Source organism: Humulus lupulus, chromosome 7, assembly GCF_963169125.1.
Source record: "Humulus lupulus chromosome 7, drHumLupu1.1, whole genome shotgun sequence".
NCBI classification, from domain to species: Eukaryota; Viridiplantae; Streptophyta; class Magnoliopsida; order Rosales; family Cannabaceae; genus Humulus; species Humulus lupulus.
In genome coordinates, this window is record NC_084799.1 from 15,572,704 (window position 1) to 15,599,720 (window position 27,017).

A 27,017-nucleotide genomic window follows, 5' to 3' on the forward strand; every position below is an offset into this window, starting at 1 on the left:
AGAGTGTCAACCATCTTCCATAAAAATACTTTCAATACCCTTGTGAGGATTTGGAGTTAAGACTTTATTCTTTGGTGATTTTTCAATATTGTTTGTGTTAATTTTGGAAAGAACGATATGGTTTGGTGCACACACACAAAACTTTTGAATTACAACTTTGATAGCTTTAAATAGAAATTTCTAAATTCTCACTAAATATTTTGTTAAATGAATTTGCATAATTTAGCTCACTAATTCATCTTGGTAATAATTTTTATCTGCTTGAATTGCTAGGGACTAGCAATAAGTTAGTTGGGGATTGTGATTAGTGGTGAAAAATACACATTTATTTATTTTAATAGTCAAAATAAATCAGCCGCCTACGTGGCAGCCAGCCAGCCGCCTACGTGGTAGTTTCCCATTGGCTGGGAATGGGTCAAAACCCACATCTGCCACCAGCCACCTTCAACCCATATTTTGTGGGTATTGGGCCTTGCAAAATGGCAATTTTGAGCTTTAAAGCTCATCTTTTTTTGTGCTTCAGAAAAATGGTATTTTGACCATATACCAAAATAACTAGGTTAATATTTATAATAAGATTTGATTTTTCAAAATCATATTTTATTATTAATATTTCATATTTATTTTGTAAACCCCAAATTGTTGTTTAATTTCTTTTTAGTCATTTTCTCCCTCTATAAATAGGGACTCTTTCTTCACATTTTGTATGTAATTTTTTGTAGCAAAACTCTACCAAATTTTAGTCTCATTTCTCATATTTTCTCTCTAGAATTTCATGAGAATGTCTAGCATAATAGGATAACCTTCTTAGGAAAGTTAGGATGATCATATATGCACTATGACTTTGTTTGGTATTTTTTATTCACCATGTGCTTAAAGTTTATATATTTTAGTGATTTATTTTCTTTCATCTCTACTTCTTCATCTTATTATCTATATTTATGTTTACTAATAGTATATAGATTTTGTCAAGCACTTTCTATGTATTATCAAATTAGTGAAAATAATATAGATAATATCTTTATCATTTTCTCCATCTCACTCATATATATGTACTTTTGCTAAAATCTATATAGAATTAGTTATGCTCTTTCTATGTATTTTATAAATAGTAAAAGTAAATTTGTGTTAGGTCTTATGTCCAATATTTTATTGCATTATTGCTAATCGTATAATGTCATTTTTAGATTTCTCATAAGATTTATCTCATCTTTCCATGGTAAAGAATAATAATCACTTGAATACATTTTTGTAAAATATATTTGTGCATCAATGTTAAATCTTCCAAATGAATAGTTGGGATGTGAACTTCTTATTTGTGTAACTTTTATGAATCAAAAATCCAAATAAATAAGTATGCATATTGGTGACTCTTGATCCTTCCTACTTGTTACCTATTGTTACATCACACTTTATTCTATCTTTATTTCTAATATTTAAATCTCCAAAACAAAAAAAAATCTCACTTGTTCTATTTTCTTCATATTATTTATCTCTAACATTTATTTATTGATTAACTTTATTTCTTTGCCTCCTTGTGGAATCGATCGCCCGATCTATACTACGACAACCGCTAAGTGGAAGTTACGTTTGAGCGTTAAACAGGCTCCAAACCCAAATGATAAGGGCCAGCCCCTTTGATCTTCAAGTTTGATGAAGGCGAGGGTTGTAGATTGTAACGCCCTACTTCTCTAGAGTCGTTACTAAGTGAGTTTAAAATCATGCTTTCAACTCGCTAATCGAGGTTTTAAGTCAAACAGTGTAATTAAGCCATAAGTAAAGGAAAGACTCGAGAAATAGTAATTTCCATAGAAAATTATAAAAAATTTACACTTGGGATCCCAAAATATAGTTTAGAAATATTTACAACATATAAACTGAACCAAGTCGACTAGACGACAAAATCTAGGTTTATTTACAAGCATCTTCCAAAATTCTCTGGCTGTGGCAGCCAGGCTGGCCAAACATGTACACGCCGCCTCACGCCTGCTGTACTCATGGTTGGTTGATCTTCTCTTTACCCTTACCTGCACCACAGAGCATCTGTGAGCCGAAGCCTAGCAAGAAAACCCACAAACAGATAACATATGCAACACATATATCAAGTACATGAGCAGGCCACCAATGGCTAAACACATACGGTCTAGCCGTCCCAGGCGTTTACCAAGCCCTGGGTTCGCGGACCACGCCGTGAGGATATCCCAGGTATCCTTCTAGGGACTCGCCCTGGCAACTCGCACTCTATGCTCAACGCTGCTCCCGACCCCTTGCCGTTCTTGGCCTTGCACTCAACGTGCCCAACGCCGTTGCCGGCCCTTCGCCGTTCTCGGCCTACACCGTTCCCGGCTCAAGCCGTCCATTCACATCACAATATACATAGCATAACAAGCAAGTATAGAATTCCAGCATATTCAGTTAAAGGGCTACGCCCCGCAGTTCTAACATATATGGGCTCAGCCCCGCATACCAATTCCATTCAAACACATTGGGCTCAGCCCTGCACACAAGCTCTATGGGAACAAGGGTTTTCTTACCTGAGTTTCGAGCTTTCTGAGCACCGATGCCCCGAGCATAGTCCTCTAACGTGAGCCTCGCCGATACCCTAGTCACAACACATTAACAATGACCATCCATTAAATTCTAATCCAATAAATAACTTCGAGCCATAACCCTAACCTCCGGGACCTTGAATTCTATCAATCCGGGTGATAAAATCCATCCCGAGCCTTACCCCTTGAGTTCCCAAGCCTAAAATACCGTAAAAAACTTAGAATGGCACTAAGGGTCGCGACCCCACCCACAAGAGCCGCGGCTAGCCTCGAAACAGAGGCTAGCACCACACTGACCACCACACGGGGCGTGGCACGCATGAGCTTCTCGGCCTCCCATGGCCGCGCGCGCACACGAGCCACGGCGCACCCCTCCTAGGGTCGCGGCTCTCACCTCCAAACCCAGAATTTTCCATCTTCTTCCCTACCTTTTCCTCAAGCTAACTCATTCAAAGCCTACTTAACAAACCCAGATAAATAACACATGTATACCAGCTCAATATCAACACTAAAACCCATCAGAAATCTGCTCCAAAATCCTACTAGAATACCCAAAAACAGATTAAGCTTGACTAACATGCATGCTCTAGCAAACCAGTAACAATTCTCAGCATAATCCCAATAATTGGAGCTTACCTTGCAGAACTCAATCCCCGGGTTGATCCTCAATCCTTAAGCCTCAAGCTCCTAAGATATCACAGCTGAATTCCCTTTAGTTCCTAACCAATTCCTTTGAGTTTCCTTTTGAGTTTTGTCTTAGAGAGTGAAAGAGAAAGAGAAGTAAGAGCTATCTTCAGTTGGGAGGAAGTATGAGTCGGTTTCTAAAGCTTCTAAACAATTCCCCCTTTTTGTTTTATTCACTTAAGTCTATGTGGTTACCTCAAGGCTCGGGGGTACCAAAACGTCCCCGAGGGCAAAATGGTAAATTTCCCAAATATTCCCGCCTAGACATTCTATCATCAAATATATCTCCAAATATTTATTTTCATGTCCCGATAATCCCATAACACCTAGTACCTAAATTACCCCTCGACTCACCCCGAGTCCGAATCTCAACCCCGTTGTGACTCTCAGGCTAAGCGTTCCCCAGGACTGTCTCGGATCGTGCTGCACAGACATATCACATATATATAACATTTATCACATTTATATCCCTAATATCCATATGGGGTCCACATGCTTATCTAACTTAGCTAAACATGCATCATAATCATATATACACATAAATTCCACATATTAGCATATTAAATCATTTATTGCCCTCCAGGCACACTAATCAGGGCCCTAAGCCCGATTAGCAAATTCGGGTCGTTACAACTATCCCTTCCTTACAGAAATTTCGTCCTCGAAATTACCTGCTCTGGTCATCTCCTCAGCTAACTTATCAGATATCTGCCTCGAGCCAAACAACTGTCGTGGGCCCTTCCGACTCAATGCATCAGCCACTACATTAGCCTTCCCAGGATGGTAAAGGATATCACAATCATAATCCTTAACCAACTCTAGCCACCGCCTCTGGCGCATATTCAGGTCCTTCTGAGTAAAGAAATACTTTAGGCTCTTATGGTCGGTGTTTATCTCACACTTCTCACCATACAAGTAATGCCTCCAAATCTTAAGTGCAAACACCACCGCTGCCAACTCCAGGTCCTGCGTAGGATATCTCTGCTCATATTCCTTCAATTGTATCGATGCATAGGCTATCACCTTGCCAGCTTGCATCAACACGCACCCCAAACCCTGCCTAGATGCATCACAGTAGACCACAAACTTTTCATTCTCTATCGGCAAGCTTAACACTGGCGCAGTAATCAGTCGCCGCTTCAGTTCCTTAAAACTGTTCTTACATCTATCCGTCCAAACATACCTTGTCTTCTTCTTTGTCAATTCTGTCAATGGCGTAGCTATTCTGGAGAACCCCTCAACAAACCGCCGATAATACCCTGCTAAACCCAGAAAGCTTCTTACTTCAGGAACACTGCTCGATCTAGGCCAATCTCTGACCGCCTCGATCTAACTTGGGTCAACCAGAATCCCCTCCTTACTGACGATATGGCCCAGAAATGTAACTTGTGGCAACCAGAACTCACACTTACTAAACTTAGCATATAACTTATGCTCTCTCAATTGCTGTAGAACCAACCGCAGATGCTGCTCGTGCTCCATCTCCGACTGAGAGTACACTAAGATGTCGTCGATGAATACTATCACAAACTTGTCCAGATAATCCTTGAAAACCCTATTCATCATATCCATGAAAGCTGCTGGGGCATTGGTTAATCCAAAGGACATAACCAGAAATTCATAGTGTCCATACCTCGTCCGAAAAGCGATCTTTGGTATGTCCTCCTCTTTAATCCTTAACTGATGGTAACCTGATCGAAGATCTATCTTGGAAAACATTGTTCTTCCCTGTAGCTGATCAAATAAATTGTTGATCCTAGGCAGTGGATACTTGTTGTTAATGGTTAACTTGTTCAGCTCTCTGTAATCAATACACATTCTAAGGGACCCATCCTTCTTCTTAACGAACAATACTGGTGCACCCCATGGCGAGAAACTGGGTCTAATGAACCCCAAATCAAGTAACTCCTGCAACTGAATCTTCAACTCCTTTAGCTCCGCCAGAGCCATTCTGTAGGGTGTCCTAGATACTGGCTCCGCTCCTGGTACCAACTCTATAACAAAGTCAATCTCCCTTTGCGGCGGCAACCCTGGTAAATCCGCTGGAAACAAATCCGGAAACTCACACACCAACCTTGTCTCACCCGATCCAACCGACACCACCCTAGAAGTATCCACAACGCTTGCCAGGAATCCCATGCAACCTTCCTGCATCAGGTCCCTATCCCTTAAGGCTGAAATCATTGGCACACGCGGTCCACTAACTGACCCCACAAACACAAAGGGTACCTCCCCTTCTGGTTCAAAAGTCACCATTCCGCGCTTGCAATCAATCGTTGCCCCATACTTGGATAGCCAATCCATTCCCAAAATCATATCAAAATCATCCATCTCTAGCTCAATCAAATCAACAGACAACTCCCTACCATCTACCTCTACTGGCAATGCCCTAATCCACTTCCTAGAGACTACCAGTTCTCATGTTGGCAACAAGGTTTGAAATCCCCTAGCATACACACCACTAGGTCTACAAAGTTGATCTATCACTCTAGCAGATACAAATGAATGAGTAGCCCCTGAATCAAACAATGCAGTATACAAAGAACCAGCACTAGAGATCTGACCTGTCACAACTGAGGGGCTAGCCTCCGCCTCAGTCTGTGTCAAAGTGAATACCCTGGCAGGAGCAAGACTGTCACTCTGCTTCTGCTCCTCCTTCTTAACTTGAGGGCAATCCCTCTTCAGATGGCTGGCACTCCCACAAACAAAGCAGGCCCTGATCCTGCACTCACCCTGGTTTCGACGCCTGCACCGTGGACACATAGGAAAACTCCTCCAGTTATCACTACCACCCTGACGGCCAATAGAAGCACCCCGCACCCTCCTATCAGAACTAGGAGGAGTAAATGAATCTGGAACCCTTCTTTTCTGCTCACTGAGGCCACTGCCCCGACTAGACCCAACAAAAGGAGGCACCGTCCTCCTGGCATCGCGCCTAACAGCGTTGTCCTTCCATACTGATCCTCAGCCCTCTCTGCAGTAAGGGCCTTATCCACCGCTTGGGCATAAGTAGTAGTCTCTGGAATCAACGTAATATTCACATCACGGGCGATCATCACATTCAACCCCCATATAAATCTATCTCTTCTGGCCGCATCCGTCGGCACTAAGTCTGGCGCAAACTTCGCCAGCCTGTCGAATCTCAAGGCGTACTCAGTAACTGATAACCTGTTCTGAGTCAGGTTGATAAACTCATCAACCTACGCAGCTCGAACTGCTATGCTGTAGTATTTCTCATTAAAGATACTCTTAAATTCCTCCCATGTAATGACTGCAACATTCCTCCGCTGGCTCACCACATCCCACCAGATGCGGGCATCCTCCCTAAGCATATATCTTGCACAAGCAACCCTTTCACTTCCTTCGACCCTCATAAAGTCTAAGATCAAGGAAATCATGTTCATCCACTGCTCTGCCCGTAGTGGGTCTGATCCACCCTCAAAGGTAGGAGGTTGTTGCTTCCTGAATCTTTCGTACAAGGGTTCCCACCTGTTCTCAGTCACAGGCTGAACCGACACTGGCGCCACATTCTGTTGTATTGGCAACCCTGTAACCTTTGGAGGGGCTTGTTGCCTCATCTGACGGAGTTCTTCCTCTGTTCTCTGCAGTCTAGCCTCCATTTCGGCCAATATCTGTTGCCAGTTCTGTGGGGCAGGTGGAGGGTCCTGACCCTAGTTGTCATCCCCGGCTCTACTGCCGCGGAGTCTAGCTGATTGTCGAGGCATCTCAACAAATATGCCTGCAACCAACGACGCTGCTCATCAGGCATGATAACAACATCCAAAACCACCTCCCAAACACATCAGTCATCCACAATAATATCTCATATAACATATAACACACAACGGTCCATGCCCTAACATCATGCATATGTTATTTCATTCATCATGCTCTATACAAAATAAGCAGGCAAACAGGGTATGCAAACACATTTTTAGACATATTAGCCAATCTTACCAACCAACCCTGAGTTAAGCCTATCACTGACTGCGTGTGTACATGTTCGGTCAATCTCCAGAACCAATAACCTTGGCTCGCTTTGATACCAAGTTGCAACTCCCTACTTCCTTAGAGTCGTTACTAAGTGAGTTTAAAATCGTGCTTTCAACTCTCTAATCAAGGTTTTAAGTCAAACAGTGTAATTAAGCCATAAGCAAAGGAAAGACTCGAGAAATAGTAATTTCCATAGAAAATTATAAAAGTTTTACACTTGGGATCCCATAATATAGTTTAGAAATATTTACAACATATAAACTGAACCAAGTCGACTAGACGACAAAATCTAGGTTTATTTACAAGCATCTTCCAAAATTCTCTGGTGTGGCAGCCAGGCTGGCCAAACATGTACACGCCGCCTCACGCCTGCTGTACTCATGGTTGGTTGATCTTCTCTTTACCCTTACCTGCACCACAGAGCATCTGTGAGCCGAAGCCCAGCAAGAAAACCCACAAACAGATAACATATGCAACACATATATCAAGTACATGAGCAGGCCACCAATGGCTAAGCACATACGGCCTAGCCGTCCCAGGCGTTTACCAAGCCCTGGGTTCGCGGACCACGCTGTGAGGATATCCCAGGTATCCTTCTAGGGACTCGCCCTGGCAACTCGCACTCCATGCTCAACGCTGCTCCCGACCCCTTGCCGTTCTCGGCCTTGCACTCAACGTGCCCAACGCCGTTGCCGGCCCTTCGCCGTTCTCGGCCTACACCGTTCCCGGCTCAAGCCGTCCATTCACATCACAATATACATAGCATAACAAGCAAGTATAGAATTCCAGCATATTCAGTTAAAGGGCTACCCCCCGCAGTTCTAACATATATGGGCTCAGCCCCGCATACCAATTCCATTCAAACACATTGGGCTCAGCCCTGCACACAAGCTCTATGGGAACAAGGGTTTTCTTACCTGAGTTTCGAGCTTTCTGAGCACCGATGCCCCGAGCATAGTCCTCTAACGTGAGCCTCGCCGATACCCTAGTCACAACACATTAACAATGACCATCCATCAAATTCTAATCCAATAAATAACTTCGAGCCATAACCCTAACCTCCGGGACCTTGAATTCTATCAATCCGGGTGATAAAATCCATCCCGAGCCTTACCCCTTGAGTTCCCAAGCCTAAAATACCGTAAAAAACTTAGATTGGCACTAAGGGCCGCGGCCCCTATAATGCCCCAAATTTCCTAATAAGGTTTAGGACCTTGATTAGGAGGCCCTGAGGGCCATAATTGATTTATTATAGTATTTAATGATTATATGCATGTTTACATGAATTATATTATTATATGATGGTGAATGCATGCATATGGGGGAATTTGTTATTGTGAGGGTATTTTGGTAATTTGGCCACTGTGGGCGTAATTGTATATTTTAGGTGCATGGTTGTGATTAATTAATATAGCCACATTATAAGGTGGATTGGTTCGAGCTATTCGACATGAGACGATCATGAGATGTAAGTGTTCGGTCTAGTCATAACGGGTTTAAGTTCGGGACTCGGGGTGAGTCTCGGGGTGAATTTAATGATTAGAACATTACCGGGAATTAAAGGGTAATGGGATATGATTTATTGGTATTTGGGAATATTGAGAATAGCGGGAATTGGAGAGCGTTAATTATAATTAACGAGATAGGCGGGAAATGACGGTTTTACCCTCGGAAGCTTTTAGAGGGATTTATTTGGCTTAAGGGCATTATGGTCTTTTGACCTTAAGGATTTATATTAGTTTTTGGGGGTTTGGAAGGCTATAGAAACAGAGCAAAACAGAGCCTATCCTCATCACTTCTCTTTCTCTCCCGTGCAAGTCTTCTTTCATTCTTTTCTTTGGATTTTGAGAGCCACCTTGAGGAGTTAAGCTTGGAGATCAAAGGGGGAAGCTAGGGAACTTGTCTCAGTCATTAAAGGGGATTCAAATTGTGTTTGAGGTGAGTTCCAGTCTTGTATTTTATGGTGTGCTCTGTTTTTTTTAGTTAAGTTTTGAGTTTCTTAAGTTTTTACGCTTAGAATTGGACTTTGGCAATTGTTGAGTTTTTGGTTGGTTTGAGCTTCAGGTTTTGGTGGTTTTGGACCATTGGGAAGTTTGGTGACTTTGATTTGGTGATTTGGAGATGTTTAGATGGGTTTTTGGAAGGTTTTAGAAGTGGAAAAACGAAGAAAAATGGCTGGTGCAAAGTTGGGCCGCGGCCCTGTTCTTGGGCGCCGCGACCCTAGCTTGAGGAAGGTGGAGGAGGCTCTGCCTGGGGGGCGGGCCGCAGCATGGTCCATGTAGGGCCGCGACCCTTAAGGGAAAAATTGCCCAAAAGTGTGTTTTTGTGATGGAAACTTAACTCTAAGGGCCTAGAATCGATCCTACTACTTAGTTGAGTGGGATTCGATTTTCCGGAGGCTTGGGTTGGGTTTGGAAATATTTAATTACTTATTTTGATGAGGTTTTATATTTGGTTATGACTAGGTGACCGCTAAGGGGCTTAAAGGTTGATCGTTCTCAAGGGTCGTTCTTATATTGGTTCTAGCTCGAATCTGAGGTAAGAAAACTGCACCCTGTGTATACGTGACATGCATGATGGTTGATTATTGAGTATGACATGCATGGCTATTATTGATGCATGTCGGTTGATTATTATGTATGACATGCATGGTTCTTATTGATGCATGTCGGTTGATTATTATGTATGACATGCATGGTTATTATGATGCATGTTGGTTAATTAATGAGTATGACATGCATGGCTATTCTTGATGCATGTTGGTTGACTATTAAACGTGACATGCATGGCTGTTATCGGTGCGTGTTAGATTGCTGGATTTATTGCATATGATGCATGAGAAACATGTGATTGGGACATGCTTTATATACTGAGTATGATATTGTTCAGAGCTTGAGCCTCTTTGGTTGTGCATGGTCCTAATTGTACTGGTATCTATTTAGTAAGCATGCTAAATACCTTGTTTATGGATATTGAACATGTGGTATACGATTGGTGGCATGACTTGCTTGTGATTGACACTGACTAGTCAGGGACCGACTCTAAAGTCGAGAATCACGCATTGAATGGCTCTATGGCATTAGTGCTAGACCGACCCTAGGGTCGAAGAACTTATAAGCGCTTGCCTGGTCTACGACCAGATGACTATAGCCAAGGTATATGACCCCGGTGACCGTTTGTCACATGGCTAAGGGACGTTGTCCATAGTTTCGACTCTAGAGTCGTGAGGAAGGTTATGTTGGTGACTAATCACCTTGCACCTGTCCTAATCAAACTTATGAAAGTATCACTTATCAGTTAAGCCCTGGTGACCCTATCGTCACATGGCTAGAAGGAGCAATGCTCATTATTGTGACTTTTGGCTATTGTCACCTATTTGCTTGGATTGATAGTCTTGAATGGTTATTATGATCGTTGTTGATATTATATCATGCTTTATTGTGTTTTCTTGCTGGGCTTCGGCTCACGGGTGCTACGTGGTGCAGGTAAAGGAAAGAGGAAGCTGGACCATCCTTGAGTTGAAGAGCTTAGGTGATGACGTGTACATATGCAGCTGCTCGTCCGCCACAGCCGAGGTTTAAAGTGGAACTAGGGTTGAACCTTGTTTTGCCGCTTAGAACGGCCTGTTGTAAATATTTTCTGTAATAAACTCTGAAATTATATTTTCGGGATCCCAATGTATATATTAAGCGTTCTAGTGAAACGTTACATCTTAACCAAAATGTTTAAACCCTAAACCGCTAATCATACTTAGTTACACGATTTGGCCAAATGACTCGATTAGCGAGTTTAGCACTGTTTACAAGGCACACCGTAACGGTCCCTGGAGTTTGGGGCGTTACAGCCCCACCCACAAGAGTCGCGGCTAGCCTCGAAACAGAGGCTAGCACCACACTGACCCCCACACGGGCCGCGGCGCGCCCACCAAGCATCGCGGCGCGCATGAGCTTCTCGGCCTCCCATGGCCGCACACGCACACGGGCCGCGGCGCACCTCTCCTAGGGCCGCGACTCTCACATCCAAACCCAGAATTTTCCATCTTCTTCCCTACCTTTTCCTCAAGCTAACTCATTCAAAGCCTACTTAACAAACCCAGATAAATAACACATGTATACCAGCTCAATATCAACACTAAAACCCATCAGAAATCTGCTTCAAAATCCTACTAGAATACCCAAAAACAGATTAAGCTTGACTAACATGCATGCTCTAGCAAACCAGTAACAATTCTCAGCATAATCCCAATAATTGGAGCTTACCTTGCTGAACTCAATCCCTGGGTTGATCCTCAATCCTTAAGCCTCAAGCTCCTAAGATATCATAGTTGAATTCCCTTTAGTTCCTAACCAATTCCTTTGAGTTTCCTTTTGAGTTTTGTCTTAGAGAGTGAAAGAGAAAGAGAAGTAAGAGCTATCTTCAGTTGGGAGGAAGTATGAGTCGGTTTCTAAAGCTTCTAAACAATTCCCCCTTTTTGTTTTATTCACTTAAGTCTATGTGGTTACCTCAAGGCTCGGGGGTACCAAAACGTCCCCGAGGGCAAAATGGTAAATTTCCCAAATATTCCCGCCTAGACATTCTATCCTCAAATATATCTCCAAATATTTATTTTCATGTCCTGATAATCCCATAACACCTAGTACCCAAATTACCCCTCGACTCACCCCGAGTCCGAATCTCAACCCCGTTGTGACTCTCAGGCTAAGAGCTCCCCAGGACTGTCTCGGATCGTGCTGCACAGACATATCACATATATATAACATTTATCACATTTATATCCCTAATATCCAGATGGGGTCCACATGCTTATCTAACTTAGCTAAACATGCATCATAATCATATATACACATAATTCCACATATTAGCATATTAAATCATTTATTGCCCTCCAGGCACACTAATCAGGGCCCTAAGCCCGATTAGCAAATTCGGGTCGTTACATAGATGGCTATCGGAGGTGGAAGAGGCAGCTGGGCAAAGGCGAGGTGATGGGAAGCTAATGCCCACCATCCATGGAGTTTGTTCCATTCCTTGCAGCCATGGGTTTCGAAGTTGAGCACCAAGAATAGCTCGACCAAATCTGCATGTTTGACGAGATGAGATATGCTTCAATGGGTTTGATGGTTCTTGGGCAGATCTGAGATTTACATTTGTTGGATTTAATGGGTTTATGGCTGTGTTTGTGTTAGGTTATTGGGTTTAAGTTAATTTTTGTCTAGGTTATTGGATTTATGTTGATTTTTTGCTACCCTCCACAGAACACGATGGAGGCAAGCCTGGTTAAAGAAAATGAACACATGGAGGACACCATATATGGATTTGATTTTGCATTTATTTTTGAATTTTTTGTTATGAGGTCCGAATCTCGAAGGAACGGATTTGGTTTGGGTTTGAAATATGTGAGTTCTCATTGTGTAAGACTATGGTAGATTTTTTTGTGTCATTTGTTTTGTGTAAGAGTTTAATCTGATTTTGTTTTGATTTGTGTATCAAAGTTTTTGGGTTTGATTTGAAATTTTGTTTTATTAATTCATACTTTTATTTTATTTTTTAATTAAATAAATTTATATTTAAAATATTTTTTAAATAAATAATTAGTTATTTAACACATGGTCCAAAATAATATAAACATGTGTGTCTTTGCTGACATTTAACAGATCTAGTTGGTACTTAACAACCAAAAAGACTCATTTGCAAGGAAAATGTAATAGGCAGGGTATTGCCATTAAAAAAATTTATTAGGATTATTAGTGCGTGAACTCAAAAAGAATAAAGAATTTTACCGCAAATATTCTTAATACTTATAATAAACTGCCTTCAATGTTGGGGTATTTCCCCAAAGTCTAATAGTGAAGCCCAAGTGAAGCTCGATATACAAGGTAAAAATTAAATAGAGTACCAATTTTAAGTGATTTTCTCTCATTTGTAGCTATATTTTGAATATTTTTCTTTTTATACCTAGTATTTTAGTCACTATTCCTGTTATATTATTTTTCTTGCTCAAAAACTCATAGCAGAGTGCATTTTTCAAGTAGTATTATGATAAATATAATTATAAAAAATAGGTAATATTAAACAAAATTTATTTAGAGGCTAATTTAGTTGATTAATCTTAAAATGGATAATTTTCAAGTTATCCCATATATATATAAGACGTGGGTCCGACCCACCGAGTGCCCATGTGGAGCCCTATACAGGTTGAGGCTAAGCCCAAACTCATTTTCGTTTCGTGGTCACCTTCTAAGTAGGACTTAAATATCATTTGGGAACTCAATCATGGGTTTTCAAGTTTGTCTCATCATACAACTTGAGGGTTTTGAGCGTTTCTTTGGCCTTGAGATTACTTCTACTATAGGTTTGCCAGACGTAAACCTACAAGTTCACAACTAGGGTCTAAGTCTCAGAATTGTACTAAGTACCAATCCATTAAATGTCTTTCATACAGTGTATGGAAAACGTGCCACGCATATTCTTATTTTACTTGCTTCGACTTAGGCTGCTCCTGTCATATAAGTAAGATGCAGCATATCCATTATGTTCATTATAACATTGGTAAGGCTTGACTTCTTGGCAAATCTATGAGTATCCTCTCTCACCTACAACCAGATCCACGAGTGAAGCTCTCCCTTGAAGCTTCACCTGATACAACAATTGAGAGCAACTGTCGATTGCCTATACTTTCATTTATTCAAAATTTGTGTTTGTGAATTAGACTCCATCGTTCCCTTTATTCCATCGGAGAAACACCCAAAGGCTCAAGCAAAGCAACAAAATGCAATTTTCACTTAATAAATGCATTATTTTAGCTGTCACGGGATGGAATAATAAATTTATGTTAAAGTTACTTTGTTATCCAATTTATTAGATTAATGGGTTGGGAACATTTCAAAACAATCAATAATTTTTCATGGATACAACATATTAACAAAGTAGCAAAAAATTGGAAATTAATTTAGAGAGGGGCCGCGCGAACACAGCCCCCACTACCACAAATTACGACGTACAGTCTCCTCATGGGAGATGTTAGGCAAGTGCACCTCCAAAGTGCAATGGAAGCCACCTACCTAGGCCATGGGCCTTCTTGATCACCCATAGACCCCGTCCAGGTATGTAATTTTTTCTAGTTCTACTTATTCTTGTTTTATTAGTCACTCCTGACCCCTCCTTTTGTTCTTTCCTGATGTGGGACTATATAGTACATGTTGTCCAAATTCTTCAAGTTACTATATTTTTTTTTCGTGCTCTCTCTTGCCTACATGTATTGATTATATATAAAATGTATAATGAATTAAATAAGCTGGCTAGGCAAAAAAAGAAAAGAAAAATTAACATAAATGCGTATAGAGATAAACATGAAATGATCTAGCATTGAAATCGTTCCTAATATTGTTGACTTTCTTCAAGGCAACTACAATAACAATTGAGATAGCATTAGACAGGGGCCGCGCGAACGCAGGCCCCCACTGTCACAAATTATGACGTTGGTTCTCCTACTTGAGGAGACCATGGACAAACACCCTTCCTAAGTGCAATGGAAGCCACATGCCCAGGCCATGGCCCTTCTTGATCGGCCATTGACCCCGTCCAGGTAAGTAATTATTCAATGGCTGTTTATTTATTTTTTATACATCTACTAACTTCAACCTTCTCTTATGTGTTTTCCATGTGGGATTCTTTAATTTAATCATAACCAACGAAGTAGAGATTATAGACTTCTTTTTTATAGATTTGAAAATCTGAAATAAAGGCTAGTGCTTTATAAGAGAGATTATGAAACTCATTCCACTCAAATACATGTAAAAAATAAATGCAGCAAATATTTCTCTTTTATTTGTACAAGAAAAAGAGTAATTAAGTGAAAAATGGTCATTAACATGCTTACAATGTAAGCATATAATACCTCAAATTTACAACCGCCTGCTGCAGTTAGAAAAAAGGTTCCAATTCACTAAACTCAAATTGACCATAATAACGTTATATGGAGAAGAGTAAAGACTAACATTAACAAACGAAATTTTATTTCTGCAGCAAAATAAATTCTCTTACTTCCATATAGCTTGTTGTACTGCAAGGTAACCCAACTAACAATAATTGGTTTTTGGAAACTCTTTTGCAAAACGAAGTGTTTTCGACCTGGGGATGGATGAGCTGTAACAAGTAATTAAGCACAAGCAAAGATCTTCAAGATTTATAACTGAAAAAAAAACCTTTATTACTCAATTCAATAAATCATTAGTGATACAACTAGAAATAAATAAAGGAGTAGAGTTTATCCATTGAGTTGTATATTATTTAAATTAATTGGTCTGCCTTTTTAGTTCTTTACTTGTTTATGTTGATTGGATTAAGAAAAGATTATCCCAAAGATACAATAATACATAGATTCCTATACACAGCACAACAAGACAAAAACATAAAACGTGACCATAAATTGTAATAAAAAGATATGATCCAAATTTATGTGGGACCAAAGATTAAAATAAAAAAACTTCCTTTCAAAGTGAAATATATCAATTATCAAAAAACATTAACAAGGAATTACTGCCAGAACATAGGCTTATTGTGACTGTGAGCGAAAGAGGCGAGAGCTGCACTGAACACAACACTACTATACCTGCGGTGACCAGTGTTTAGCTAAAAACAGGTTTAAGGGAAGATTTAGTGCTTGGATTTGTTTTTTCCTATGTTGATTGCTTGCGCCTTGTTGATTTGAGGCACATTGAAAACACTACTGTTTGGGTTTGTTGATTTTGACAAAACAGCTATTTCAGTGCTGGTTCTGAGTTAGAAAAGATACGCATCTTATTCTACCTTATACGGAGTGTGTCGTCTTTGTTTTTTCATGTAATTTTATAGAAATCGGTTATTAAGCCTTTGAATTTTGTTCTTGTGCCTTAGTTATTGAATTTGTTCAACGATTGATGTTGAACTTTCTTTTCTATTCATCCCTTTAACTAATTGTAAATTTGTTTTCAAAATGGTCTTCACCAGTTTTGGCCGTTGCAGAAAACAATTTGTGGTTCTTTGAAATAAAATAGCATGGAGGACAAGTTCAGAATCAAGAAAGATGTTACTGAAGTAATCTATCTTTACCAGAACTTAATCTTATGATTTCTTTTGCTTTGTCTACTATTTTACTAATGGTCTTCTCTTTTTATTTTGGTTCGAGTAGTTGATTGGCAATACCCCAATGGTTTATCTCAACAATGTTGTTGATGGCTGTGTAGCCCGCATTGCTGCCAAGCTAGAAATGATGGAACCTTGCTCTAGTGTCAAAGACAGGCACAAATATAAATCCTCTTCTATTTCTTTGCAGCTAATTTGAGATTTCTAGCCAATTTGGTTAGTTTTAGAACTTTGTATAGATTGATTAACTATGCATTTGGCCTTCTTGTTCTTCTGTTATTCAGAATTGCACACAGCATGATTCAAGATGCAGAGGAGAAGGGTCTAATCACACCAGGAAAGGTTAGTCATGATAATCTTCCATGTCTAGAGATATAGTTATATTGTTGGCCGTACATATTTTATAGCATGGTATTACTGTCCAGCCCATTCCAAAGTTTTTTTTAGTACAGTAATTATGTTTCTGTAACATGGTTGCTTTCAGAATCTATTTTGATTGTGTCAAAAATATACTTCGAGGTGAAACTCCAGGCTATCTCATATATGTATTTTTACAAACCACACATCTCTTGAACAAAGCAATGGAAAGCAATATGTAGAATGTTAGTACAAACAAATTATCTTTGTTCTGATTCTGCTTAATTAATTGGGAGTTTGGGTTTGATTGAAGACTGTTCTCATTGAGCCTACAAGTGGCAATACCGGTATTGGGTTGGCATTCATAGCAGCAATTAAGGGTTACAAGCTTAAACTTACCATGCCAGCTTCAATGAGTCTTGAAAGAAAAATTATACTTCGAGCCTTTGGAGCTGACGTGTATCTTACAGATCCTGCAAAGGCCTTTAAAGGGGGTCTAGATAAGGCTTTAGAGCTGCTAAAGAACACACCTAACAGTTATATGCTTCAGCAATTCGAAAACCCTGCCAATCCTAAGGTACCATAAAGTAACTCCTAGTCTTACGAGTTTGCCATATTTTGTCAGATTTTGAGCTGTGTTGTTATGGTTTTTTTCTAGATTCATTATGAAACAACTGGCCCAGAAATATGGAGAGACTCGGGAGGAAAAGTTGATGCCTTGGTTTCGGGGATAGGGACTGGTGGTACAGTAACTGGAGCAGGGAAATTTCTGAAGGAGCAAAACTCAGAGATCAAGGTTGAACTTTAATTTAGCTGAATCAGAAAAATGAAGGTGCTTAAAGAGAAAGAGAGCAGTTAATGTGCTAATGGTGTAATTTTTTTGTTTGTATGTAGATTTATGGGGTAGAGCCTGTAGAAAGTGCAGTCTTGTCTGGTGGACTGCCTGGTAAATTATCACTTTAAATTTGTGTGGCTTTAATATATTGTTTTATTTTCATCTAATATAAGATATATCTGGTGTTTTTTATTAGGAAGGCATCTGATCCAAGGACTAGGTGCTGGTATAATTCCAGATATTCTAGATGTTAACCTGCTAGATGAAATTTTCCAAGTAAGTTTTGGAGCTAGTTAAACTGATTGATTTGACATACAATTTGCATCTGGCTCATGATTCATTGTTTTATTTTTCTAATAAAAACATCACCACATTTATTGAGTGCAGAGGCCAATGTGGCTACCTATGCTAATATGTTATCTGGTCATGAAGTTCAGATGGAAATATTTTTAACTTAATTGTTGAAAGCTAAAAATCTGATTAATTTCATATTCCTTTCAATGATGTCAATGCTTTCAGATATCAAGCGAGGAGGCAATTGAAATGGCCAAGCTGCTTGCCTTAAAAGAAGGTTTACTGGTATGTCATCTAATTTCTTTTTGATAATTTACTGGAATGAATTTGTGAAACTAGCACTTTTTTAATAATAAAGAAAATCTTTTAGATCTCTTTTGTTTTTAATATTATCCAATAATTATGCTCATTTTAGGAATGTATGTTTTGCAGGTAGGAATTTCATCTGGTGCTGCAGCTGCTGCTGCCATTAAGCTTGCGAAAAGGCCTGAAAATGCTGGAAATCTCATTGTGGTAAGTCATATCATTCTTCTCTTCTTTGACTTCTCTATTGAAAGATTAGCATGTGATCAATCCAATTTTTATGGACTAATGTCATTTGATTTTGTCAATAATTTTCAGGTTGTGTTCCCTAGTTTTGGAGAACGTTACCTTTCTACTGCACTATTTGACTCCATTAGGCAGGAGGCAGAAAATATGACTTTTGATTAAAGACTTTAAACTCAGTAGTTTGAGCTGTGCTGAGCTTTAACCCAGAATTCTTAGAGAGACAAGATAGTTGTTTTGTAAGTTTTATTGGTTTAAATTCATGAAAGCAATTGCATCAGAGATCTCTTTGCGGCAAAGTGATTTTTCTTATTTGTCTTTAAACTACATGTCGTTTTATAGCATTTTACCTTGAGATGACCAATACAATTGGCATCGTATAGGGTAACTCCACTACCTTTTTCTTCTCCTTTATTATAAGCATATATCCATTTCAAATTTTGTTACAAAAATAACCTCAAACCCACTTGGAAAGTCTCAAACACCCTTAACACAAATTAGGACTATCTCTTCTCTTTCCCCTTTTCTTTCTCATCTCCTCTATCACGATTTGCAGCAGCCACATTTTCTTCTCACCATGATCAAGAGAAAAAGTCTATTGCAGCAACTATCTTCTTCTACTCATCTCTTCTCCAAATCATCATATCAAAATCTAAATCACAAAAGATCAAAGACAGGAATTGATTAATAAAAAGAACTCATGCTTTATAGTTCTTTTGAAAATTCTCCAAAGTTGAAATAGAAATGAGTATTTGGACCAATTGATAATAAGTTATTTACAAGTTATTGGTGTGTTATAAAATATTTGTTTGTGTTTTTCGCACTAATTTGGGCTTAGAAACCAACCAAAAATATGAATTTTCTCTAATTTGGCTTGAAAACCAACCAAAAATATGAATTTTCTGTGGAGATTATGAATTCTATTTAAATCTGCGATTTATGGAAAAAAGTCAGATCGCTTTCAATAATGGAGTAAAGAAATGATAATATATTATCACTAAAAAAATGTTGCTAATTTATTGTATGAAGTTTATCTGATATAATTTATTTGTAATAAAACAATGATAAAATTATACCAATAAAAGATTGGACTAAATTGGAGAGGGCCGCGCGAACGCAGGCCCCCACTGGCACAAATTATGACGTTGGCTCTCCCACTTGGGGAGACCATAAGCAGGCACCCCTCCTAAGTGCAATGGAGGCCACCAACTTAGGCCATGGGCCTTCATGATCGCCCAACAACCCCGTCCAGGTAAGTATGTTTTAAATTGTTCCTTCTTTGTTTTCTATAGATCCAACTCTTCAACCCTTTTCTATGTTCTTTCCATGTGGGACTGTTATATTGCATCACAACACCGAAAAACAAAGTATTAATGAGTATCAAGTTTATAGAGTTTTCCTCAAAAGATTTATAACTCAATTGGAGAATTAATTAAAGACAGGAAAATACTAACTAGTAACGACAGTCTTAAACTTTATAGAGTTTTCCTTTAAAGATTTATAACTCACTTTTGTGTGCCTAAACGTATGAATGTAAGCTACAAAGCAAAACTTCCAAAATTCTAAGCATAAAACCATAAGCAGCTTAAAAAGTTGGCTGAGATCAAAGCTAACTTTAAAACAAAGAAAGTAATAAGCATTACATAAGAAAGAAAGAATTTGCATTTAAGGTGAGGTCTATTTCATATATATTTCTATGGTTTATTCATATATAATTGAATTTGTCATAGCTCTTTGGTTTTATACTTGTTTATGTTGACTGGATTAAAAAAGATTATCCCAGAGATGTGATTACCAACCACAATGAACAAAAGGTGACCATAATATGTATCAAAGAAAAGATAGGATCCAAATGTGGACCCCGAGCATGACAATAGTACAAGCTTGCTTTCCAAGTAATGCCATTTATCTAAAATCATCAAGATAATTAAATAACTAACTTAAAACTTAAAGCATAGACTTAGCCCCGTTGTGAGTGCAAACAAGGAGCCGGGGTCAACACAAACATAATTTATTATTAAGCTGCAACTTTAGTCAAAACAAAATAAAATATGTATATAAATAAAGAGAAAAACTATGAAACCAACACTCGGCTGTTATTTAACCCATTGTCTCATTATCTTTTTTCTTCTTTGTTGAATCTGAGTTACTTTACTTCAGATCAGATTTGCCAGACTTGGACAGTTTCCACAACTGAGTATGACTTTTTGTTATTTTCATAAGTTGATTGTTTATGTCCTGTTAATTTGTAAAATGTTCATTCCAAATCATTAGATTGTCTCTTCTGTTTTGGTTTTCAATTCCTCTTTAATTTCTTCATTGAGTTAAGTTGATTTTGACAAGTTTGTTGTATCAAATGGTTTCTTTTATTAGATACTGGATATTGAGCCTTTGACTTTTACTTTTATGCCATACCTCGCACTGATTGTGATTTTCTTGTTTTTTTTTTCTAACAAAATGGTCTCCTGCAGTTCTAGCCTTTGGAGCTTAGAGAGGGAGAAAACAATTCTGTAGTTCTTTGAAATAGAATAAGATGGAGGGCAAGTTCACAATCAAGAAAGACGTTACTGAAGTAATTTATCTTTGCCATAACTTAATCTTATGATTTTTTTTTGCTTGCTATATATACCATTTTACTAATGGTCTTCTCTTTTTATTTTGGTCCATGTAGTTAATTGGCAATACGCCAATGGTTTATCTCAACAACGTGGTTGATGGCTGTGTAGCCCGCATTGCTGCCAAGCTAGAAATGATGGAACCTTGCTCTAGTGTCAAAGACAGGCACGAATATATAAGTTTTCTTTGATTTCTTTGGAATCTACATTAACTTCAATTGATGATATGAGAATTCTAGCCTATGGTGTTTGTGTTAGAACTTTTGATTGATAGAAAAAAACTATGCAATTGGTCTCACTTTTCTGGTATGCAGGATAGCATACAGTATGATTCAAGATGCAGAGGAAAAGGGTCTAATTACACCAGGAAAGGTTAGTCATGAAGATCCTCTATTATTAAATATATGGTTATATAATTGGCCATACACATTCTATAGCATGATGTTACTATATCTCAAGCCCTTTCCATAATTTATATAACAGTTTGTATGCAATCCAGATCCAGTATATGTTTTATACATATATGCTAATACTATTCCCAATACAAGTTCCATCTAAGTTCATTTCTTTTCATGACTTTATTTCAATTTTTGTTAAGCCTCAAAAGCATGTTCAGTCATACAAGGGAGGCTGCCACATATGTAATTGAGTTGTGAATTTCTGATCTCTGAACTAACATCTTTCTCTGACCGTCTATGCTTGAAAAATGTGCCTGTGGCGGATGAAAGACTGTCCTAGTGGAGCCTACTAGTGGCAACACCGGCATTGGATTGGCATTCGTCGCAGCAGTCAAAGGTTACAAGGTTAAATTAGTTATGCCAATTATAAGCAGTATCGAAAGAAGAATTGTGATCCGAGCTTTTGGAGCTGAGGTGTACATCGGAAACCCTGAAAAGGGGATTCAAGGGGTTTTTGATAAGGCCTTTGAGCTAGTAAATGAAACTCCTAACAGCTACATGCTTCATCAATTTGAAAATCCTGCCAATCCAAAGGTATACAGAAACAATGGGCCTGTAATGTTGCCATCATGATCAGATTATTTAATTATGTTGTCTTTGTTCTTGCAGATACATTATGAGACCACTGGCCCTGAAATATGGAGAGATTCTGAAGGGAAAGTTGATGCCTTGGTTGCAGGGATAGGGACTGGAGGTACAATAGCAGGAGCAGGGCAGTTTCTTAAGGAACAGAACCCAAATATCAAGGTCTCATACTTTGATGCATACATGTGCCTAGTTTAGATCATTTTTGCTGTTTAGGGAGGGAGGGAGTAAGTATTTTCAATTATATTAATTGGGCTTTTCCTTAATTATGTATAGGTTTATGGGGTAGAACCAGCTGAAAGTGCAATCTTGAATGGTGGACCATCAGGTGAGTAATTATTCATAATTCCCTCAGTTTCCTTGTTCATCATTATGCTTTTCTCTCTCTCATATATGTGGACATTGGGTTCTTGTTAAAAATTAAAAATGGTAGATGATGGAAGGCCTGAAGAGCTTGAGTTTCACTGTCCAATTATTAGTATAGAATGATGAATTAGGAGTCTTGAGCTTGTCATTTTTGTTCCATTTATAAAATCTTGAGAAATTTTGATGTTTCTCGTGCATGTTCTCCCATTTTTTCGGCCTAGAAGTTGCGCATGTTTAGATTATTGAATTCTCTAACTAGACACACTTGGCGTGGACATGTCTTAGGGAAGCATGCTATCCAAGGACTTGGAGTTGGTTTTGTCCCAGAAGTTCTGGATGTTAAGCTACTTGATGAAGTTATTCCAGTAAGTTTTGAAGCCATTTTGCATATTTATCTCAGCAGTACTTGTTAAACATTGGAGCAAATAATTTCTGTTGGTCATGAAGTTAAATGGAAAATTCCATAACTTCATTATTGAAAGCTGCTAATTAAGCCATGCCATATCCCTTTCAATGACACTGAATATTAATGTGATGTCTCAGGTATCGGGCCAGGAAGCCATGGACATGGCCAAATTGCTTGCCTTAAAAGAAGGTCTGCTGGTATGTCAACTAATTTAGTTTTAATTATTTTACTTATTGAGTTAGAAACTTGCATTTAAACATCTTACTCATTTTAAGAACATCTCTTTTGCAGGTAGGAATTTCATCTGGTGCTGCAGCTGTTGCAGCCATTAAGATTGCAAAGAGGCCTGAAAATGCTGGAAAACTTATCGCTGTGAGTCTTGATGTGTTCTTTTAAAAGATTATCATGTGGTGGTGATTAATCCAATTTTATGGACTAATATTTACTTGATTCTGCTAAAAACGTTCAGGTTATATTCCCCAGCTTCGGAGAACGTTACCTTTCTACTGAACTATTTGACTCCATCAGGCACGAGGCAGAGAACATGACTTTTGACTAAAACATTAGTTCACTTAGTTTGATCTGCGACCAATCATAAATGTTCCCTTTATCGTAATGTTATGTATTGGATTTAGTCAAAGTTCACTTAGTTTGAACTGCGACCAGATTTTCAACAATAAATTCTTATCATAAATGTTCCCTTTATCGTAATGTTGTGTACTGGATTTAGTCACAGTTCATTTAGTTTCAGCTGCTACCAGACTTTCAACAATAAATTCTTATCATAAACGTTTCAACTTCCCTTAATCATAATGTTATTGGCTTTCCTTTTAGCTATATAATTGCATAGTAAAAAGATTAATGACTATATCGGACAGGGGCCGCGCGAACGCAGGCCCCCACTAGCACAAATTATGACGTTGGTTCTCCCACTTGGGGAGACCATGGGATAGCACCCCTCCTAAGTGCAATGGAGGTCACTAACCCAGGCCATAGACCAGCTTGATCGTCTATTGACCCCGTCCAGGTAAGTGCTTTTTCCTGGTGTCCCCTCTTGTTATCTATAGATCTGATTCTTCAACCTAATGTTGTTCTCTTTCGATGTGGGACTTCGCTATTCATGTAATTATTTCGAATTGTCAACACTCCAATAGGCCACCGGCTATATGGGAAACTATGGGTAATCGATTTTTTTTTTTCCGAGGAAACGGAATTTTTTTCTAGAGCTGACAATGTGAATGAAACAAAGGCCAAGGATAAATAGCTGTTCAAAAGCCAATATAATTACACGGGGGAAATTTTAATTTGTATGCTTCATCATTTTTATAAATACAAAAAAATGCTAAGTATATTAAAATTTACAAAATAATGTTAATTTTTTACACTTTACCCAAAATGCGATTTCCACTTCTTCCTCACTTCTCATTTCTCTTTTCTCTCTTCTCTCTTCCCTCTCTCTCTCTCTTATTCCACTCTCTCTCACCTCACAACACCACCACCACACCAAATATTATATTTCAAACAGATTTGGATATGATTTTTAGGTTTTTTTTGCGATTTTTTTTAGATCTGAAACTCTGAAATCTGCAAAAAATCGACCTTGCTCGATGGTGCTCGATGCCAGCTCGATGAGACCTTCAAAATCATGATTTTTCATGAAAAAATGACTTTACTCGATGGTAGTTCGATAGTGGCTCGATGTCAGCTCGATGAGACCTTCAAAATCATGATTTTTCATGAAAAAATGACTTAGCTCGATAGTGGTTCGATGGTAGCTCGATAGGGATTCGATGGTGCTCGATGGTGTTCGATGCAATTCTTGTAAGAGACATAATTTTTCACTCGGGTATCCGTTTGGGGTGATTTTTTTTTTATTTTGGGTATTTTTTTCAAGATCTACACGTTTGACATGTTAATATGCACATTTGTGAAGTGTAACACTTGTAAAAAATACAAAAGTGCAAACATACCTCATGTTTAAGACATCTTTTGGTATATTTTTAAGTTTTAAACTTCCCAAATGTGCATATTAACATGTCAAACGTGTAGATCTTGAAAAAATACCCAAAATAAATAAAAAATCACTCCAAACGGACACCCGAGTGAAAAATTATGTCTCTTACAAGAATTGCATCGAGCACCATTGAGCACCATCGAGCCACTATCGAGCTACCATCGAACCACCATCGAGCTAAGTCATTTTTTCATGAAAAATCATGATTTTGAAGGTCTCATCGAGCTGGCATCGAGCACCATCGAGCCACCATTCGCTGGGGCCTTCAAGATCAAGATTTTCATGAGAAAATGACTTAGCTAGATGGTGGTTCGATGGTAGCTCGATAATGGCTCGATGGTGCTTAATGCAATTCTTGTAAGAGACATAATTTTTCACTCGGGTGTCCATTTGGAGTGATTTTTTTTTATTTTGGGTATTTTTTCAATATCTACACGTTTGACATGTTAATATGCACATTTGAGAAGTTTAAAACTTAAAAATATACCAAAAGATGTCTTAAACATGAGGTATGTTTGCACTTTTGTATTTTTTATAAGTGTTACATTTCACAAATGTGCATATTAACATGTCAAACGTGTAGATCTTGAAAAAATACCCAAAATCAAAAAAAAAATCACCTCAAACGGACACCCGAGTGAAAAATTATGTCTCTTACAAGAATTGCATCGAGCACCATCGAACCACTATCGAGCTACCATCGAGCTAAGTCATTTTTTCATGAAAAATCATGATTTTGAAGGTCTCATCGAGCTGGCATCGAGCACCATCGAGCCACTATCGAACTACCATCGAGCAAAGTCATTTTTTCATGAAAAATCATGATTTTGAAGGTCTCATCGAGCTGGCATCGAGCACCATCGAACCACCATCGAGCAAGGTCGATTTTTTGCAGATTTCAGAGTTTCGGATCTGAAAAAAATCACAAAAAAAACCAAAAAATCATGTCCAAATCTGTTCGAAATATAATATTTAGTGTGGTGGTGGTGTTGTGAGGTGAGAGAGAGTGGAATAAGAGAGAGAGGGAAGAGAGAAGAGAGAAAAGAGAAATGAGAAGTGAGGAAGAAGTGGAAATCGCATTTTGGGTAAAGTGTAAAAAATTAACATTATTTTGTAAATTTTAATATGCTTAGCATTTTTTTGTAATTGTAACTTTTATCAAGCATATAAATTGAAATTTCCCATTACATGGTTCTTTTTATGGTTATTCCTATGCAAAGTATATTCCAATATTTAGTTTGCACTTTTAAGTGATGTTCACTCTTAGGCGATTCATTATATTTTAGAATATTTAAAGTTTTTCCCCTTTTTTGTGTGTAATGAGTATTTCATTTGGAAAGGGAAATTTCAATTTATATGCTTGATAAAGTTATAATTACAAAAAAATGCTAGGCATATTAAAATTTTTAAAATAATACTACTTTTTTTTACTTTACCCAAAATGCCATTACTATTTCTTCCTCACTTTTCACCCCTCATTTCTCTCTTCCCTCTTTCTCTCTCTTATTTCACTCTCTCTCACCTCACACTACCACCAACACCACCACCACACTAAATATTATATTTCAAACAAATTTGGACATAATTTTTAGGTTTTTTTGGCGATTTTTTCAGATCTGAAACTCTGAAATTTACAGAAAATCGACCTTGCTCGATGGTGGTTCGATGGTGCTCGATGCTAGCTCGATGGGACCTTCAAAATCATGATTTTTCATGAAAAAATGACTTAGCTCGATGGTGGTTTGATGGTAGCTCGATAGTGGCTCGATGGTGCTCGATGCAATTCTTGCAAGAGACATAATTTTTCACTCGGGTGTTCGTTTGGGGTGATTTTTTTTTTATTTTGGATATTTTTTCAAAATCTACACGCTTGACATGTTAATATGCACATTTGTGAAGTGTAACACTTGTAAAAAATACAAAAGTGCAAACATACCTCATGTTTAAGACATCTTTTGGTATATTTTTAAGTTTTAAACTTCCCAAATGTGCATATTAACATGTCAAATGTGTAGATCTTGAAAAAATACCCAAAATAAAAAAAAAATCACCCCAAACGGACACCCGAGTGAAAAATTATGTCTCTTACAAGAATTACATCAAGCACCATCGAGCCATTATCGAGCTACTATCGAACCACCATCGAGCTAAGTCATTTTTTCATGAAAAATCATGATTTTGAAGGTCTCATC

The 27,017-nt window shown here is 38.4% G+C and overlaps 2 protein-coding genes, 1 long non-coding RNA gene and 4 other non-coding genes across 11 annotated transcripts; 2 read left to right on the plus strand and 5 right to left on the minus strand.

Moving 5' to 3' along the window:
• Positions 1-14,180: 14,180 nt before the first annotated feature.
• Positions 14,181-14,337, minus strand: LOC133792936 (U1 spliceosomal RNA). Its single transcript, XR_009874399.1, has one exon. It is a non-coding gene; the product is annotated as a U1 spliceosomal RNA (small nuclear RNA).
• Positions 14,338-14,566: 229 nt separating this feature from the next.
• Positions 14,567-18,680, plus strand: LOC133790793 (cysteine synthase-like). 3 transcript variants are annotated; one of them, XM_062228564.1, is made up of 11 exons: positions 14,567-14,811; positions 16,215-16,301; positions 16,396-16,505; positions 16,634-16,691; positions 17,020-17,283; positions 17,365-17,502; positions 17,601-17,652; positions 17,738-17,817; positions 18,061-18,120; positions 18,268-18,348; positions 18,457-18,680. In XM_062228564.1, the coding sequence occupies exons 2-11, from the start codon at positions 16,263-16,265 to the stop codon at positions 18,544-18,546; spliced, it is 972 nt and encodes a 323-aa protein (XP_062084548.1). In that variant the 5' UTR covers positions 14,567-14,811; positions 16,215-16,262; the 3' UTR covers positions 18,547-18,680. The 3 variants fall into 3 exon arrangements, with proteins under 3 accessions (XP_062084548.1, XP_062084547.1, XP_062084546.1); XM_062228563.1 differs by lacking the exon at positions 14,567-14,811 and adding an exon at positions 15,729-15,867; XM_062228562.1 differs by lacking the exon at positions 14,567-14,811 and adding an exon at positions 15,738-16,067.
• LOC133792933 (U1 spliceosomal RNA) lies at positions 14,660-14,819 on the minus strand. Its single transcript, XR_009874396.1, has one exon. It is a non-coding gene; the product is annotated as a U1 spliceosomal RNA (small nuclear RNA).
• A 192-nt stretch (positions 18,681-18,872) lies between the features above and the next one.
• LOC133790795 (uncharacterized) lies at positions 18,873-19,589 on the minus strand. The gene is made up of 2 exons (XR_009874075.1): positions 19,458-19,589; positions 18,873-19,033 (listed from the first exon to the last, which is right to left on the minus strand). It is a non-coding gene; the product is annotated as an uncharacterized LOC133790795 (long non-coding RNA).
• LOC133790794 (cysteine synthase-like) lies at positions 19,476-23,522 on the plus strand. 3 transcript variants are annotated; one of them, XM_062228566.1, is made up of 11 exons: positions 19,476-19,633; positions 20,853-20,953; positions 21,053-21,162; positions 21,311-21,368; positions 21,725-21,988; positions 22,064-22,201; positions 22,316-22,367; positions 22,691-22,770; positions 22,949-23,008; positions 23,103-23,183; positions 23,281-23,522. In XM_062228566.1, the coding sequence occupies exons 2-11, from the start codon at positions 20,915-20,917 to the stop codon at positions 23,368-23,370; spliced, it is 972 nt and encodes a 323-aa protein (XP_062084550.1). In that variant the 5' UTR covers positions 19,476-19,633; positions 20,853-20,914; the 3' UTR covers positions 23,371-23,522. The 3 variants fall into 3 exon arrangements, with proteins under 3 accessions (XP_062084550.1, XP_062084551.1, XP_062084549.1); XM_062228567.1 differs by lacking the exon at positions 19,476-19,633 and adding an exon at positions 20,345-20,578 and having other exon boundaries at positions 22,949-23,000; XM_062228565.1 differs by lacking the exon at positions 19,476-19,633 and adding an exon at positions 20,356-20,578.
• Positions 19,481-19,641, minus strand: LOC133792931 (U1 spliceosomal RNA). The gene has a single exon (XR_009874394.1). It is a non-coding gene; the product is annotated as a U1 spliceosomal RNA (small nuclear RNA).
• A 164-nt stretch (positions 23,523-23,686) lies between the features above and the next one.
• Positions 23,687-23,846, minus strand: LOC133792932 (U1 spliceosomal RNA). Its single transcript, XR_009874395.1, has one exon. It is a non-coding gene; the product is annotated as a U1 spliceosomal RNA (small nuclear RNA).
• Positions 23,847-27,017: the final 3,171 nt, after the last annotated feature.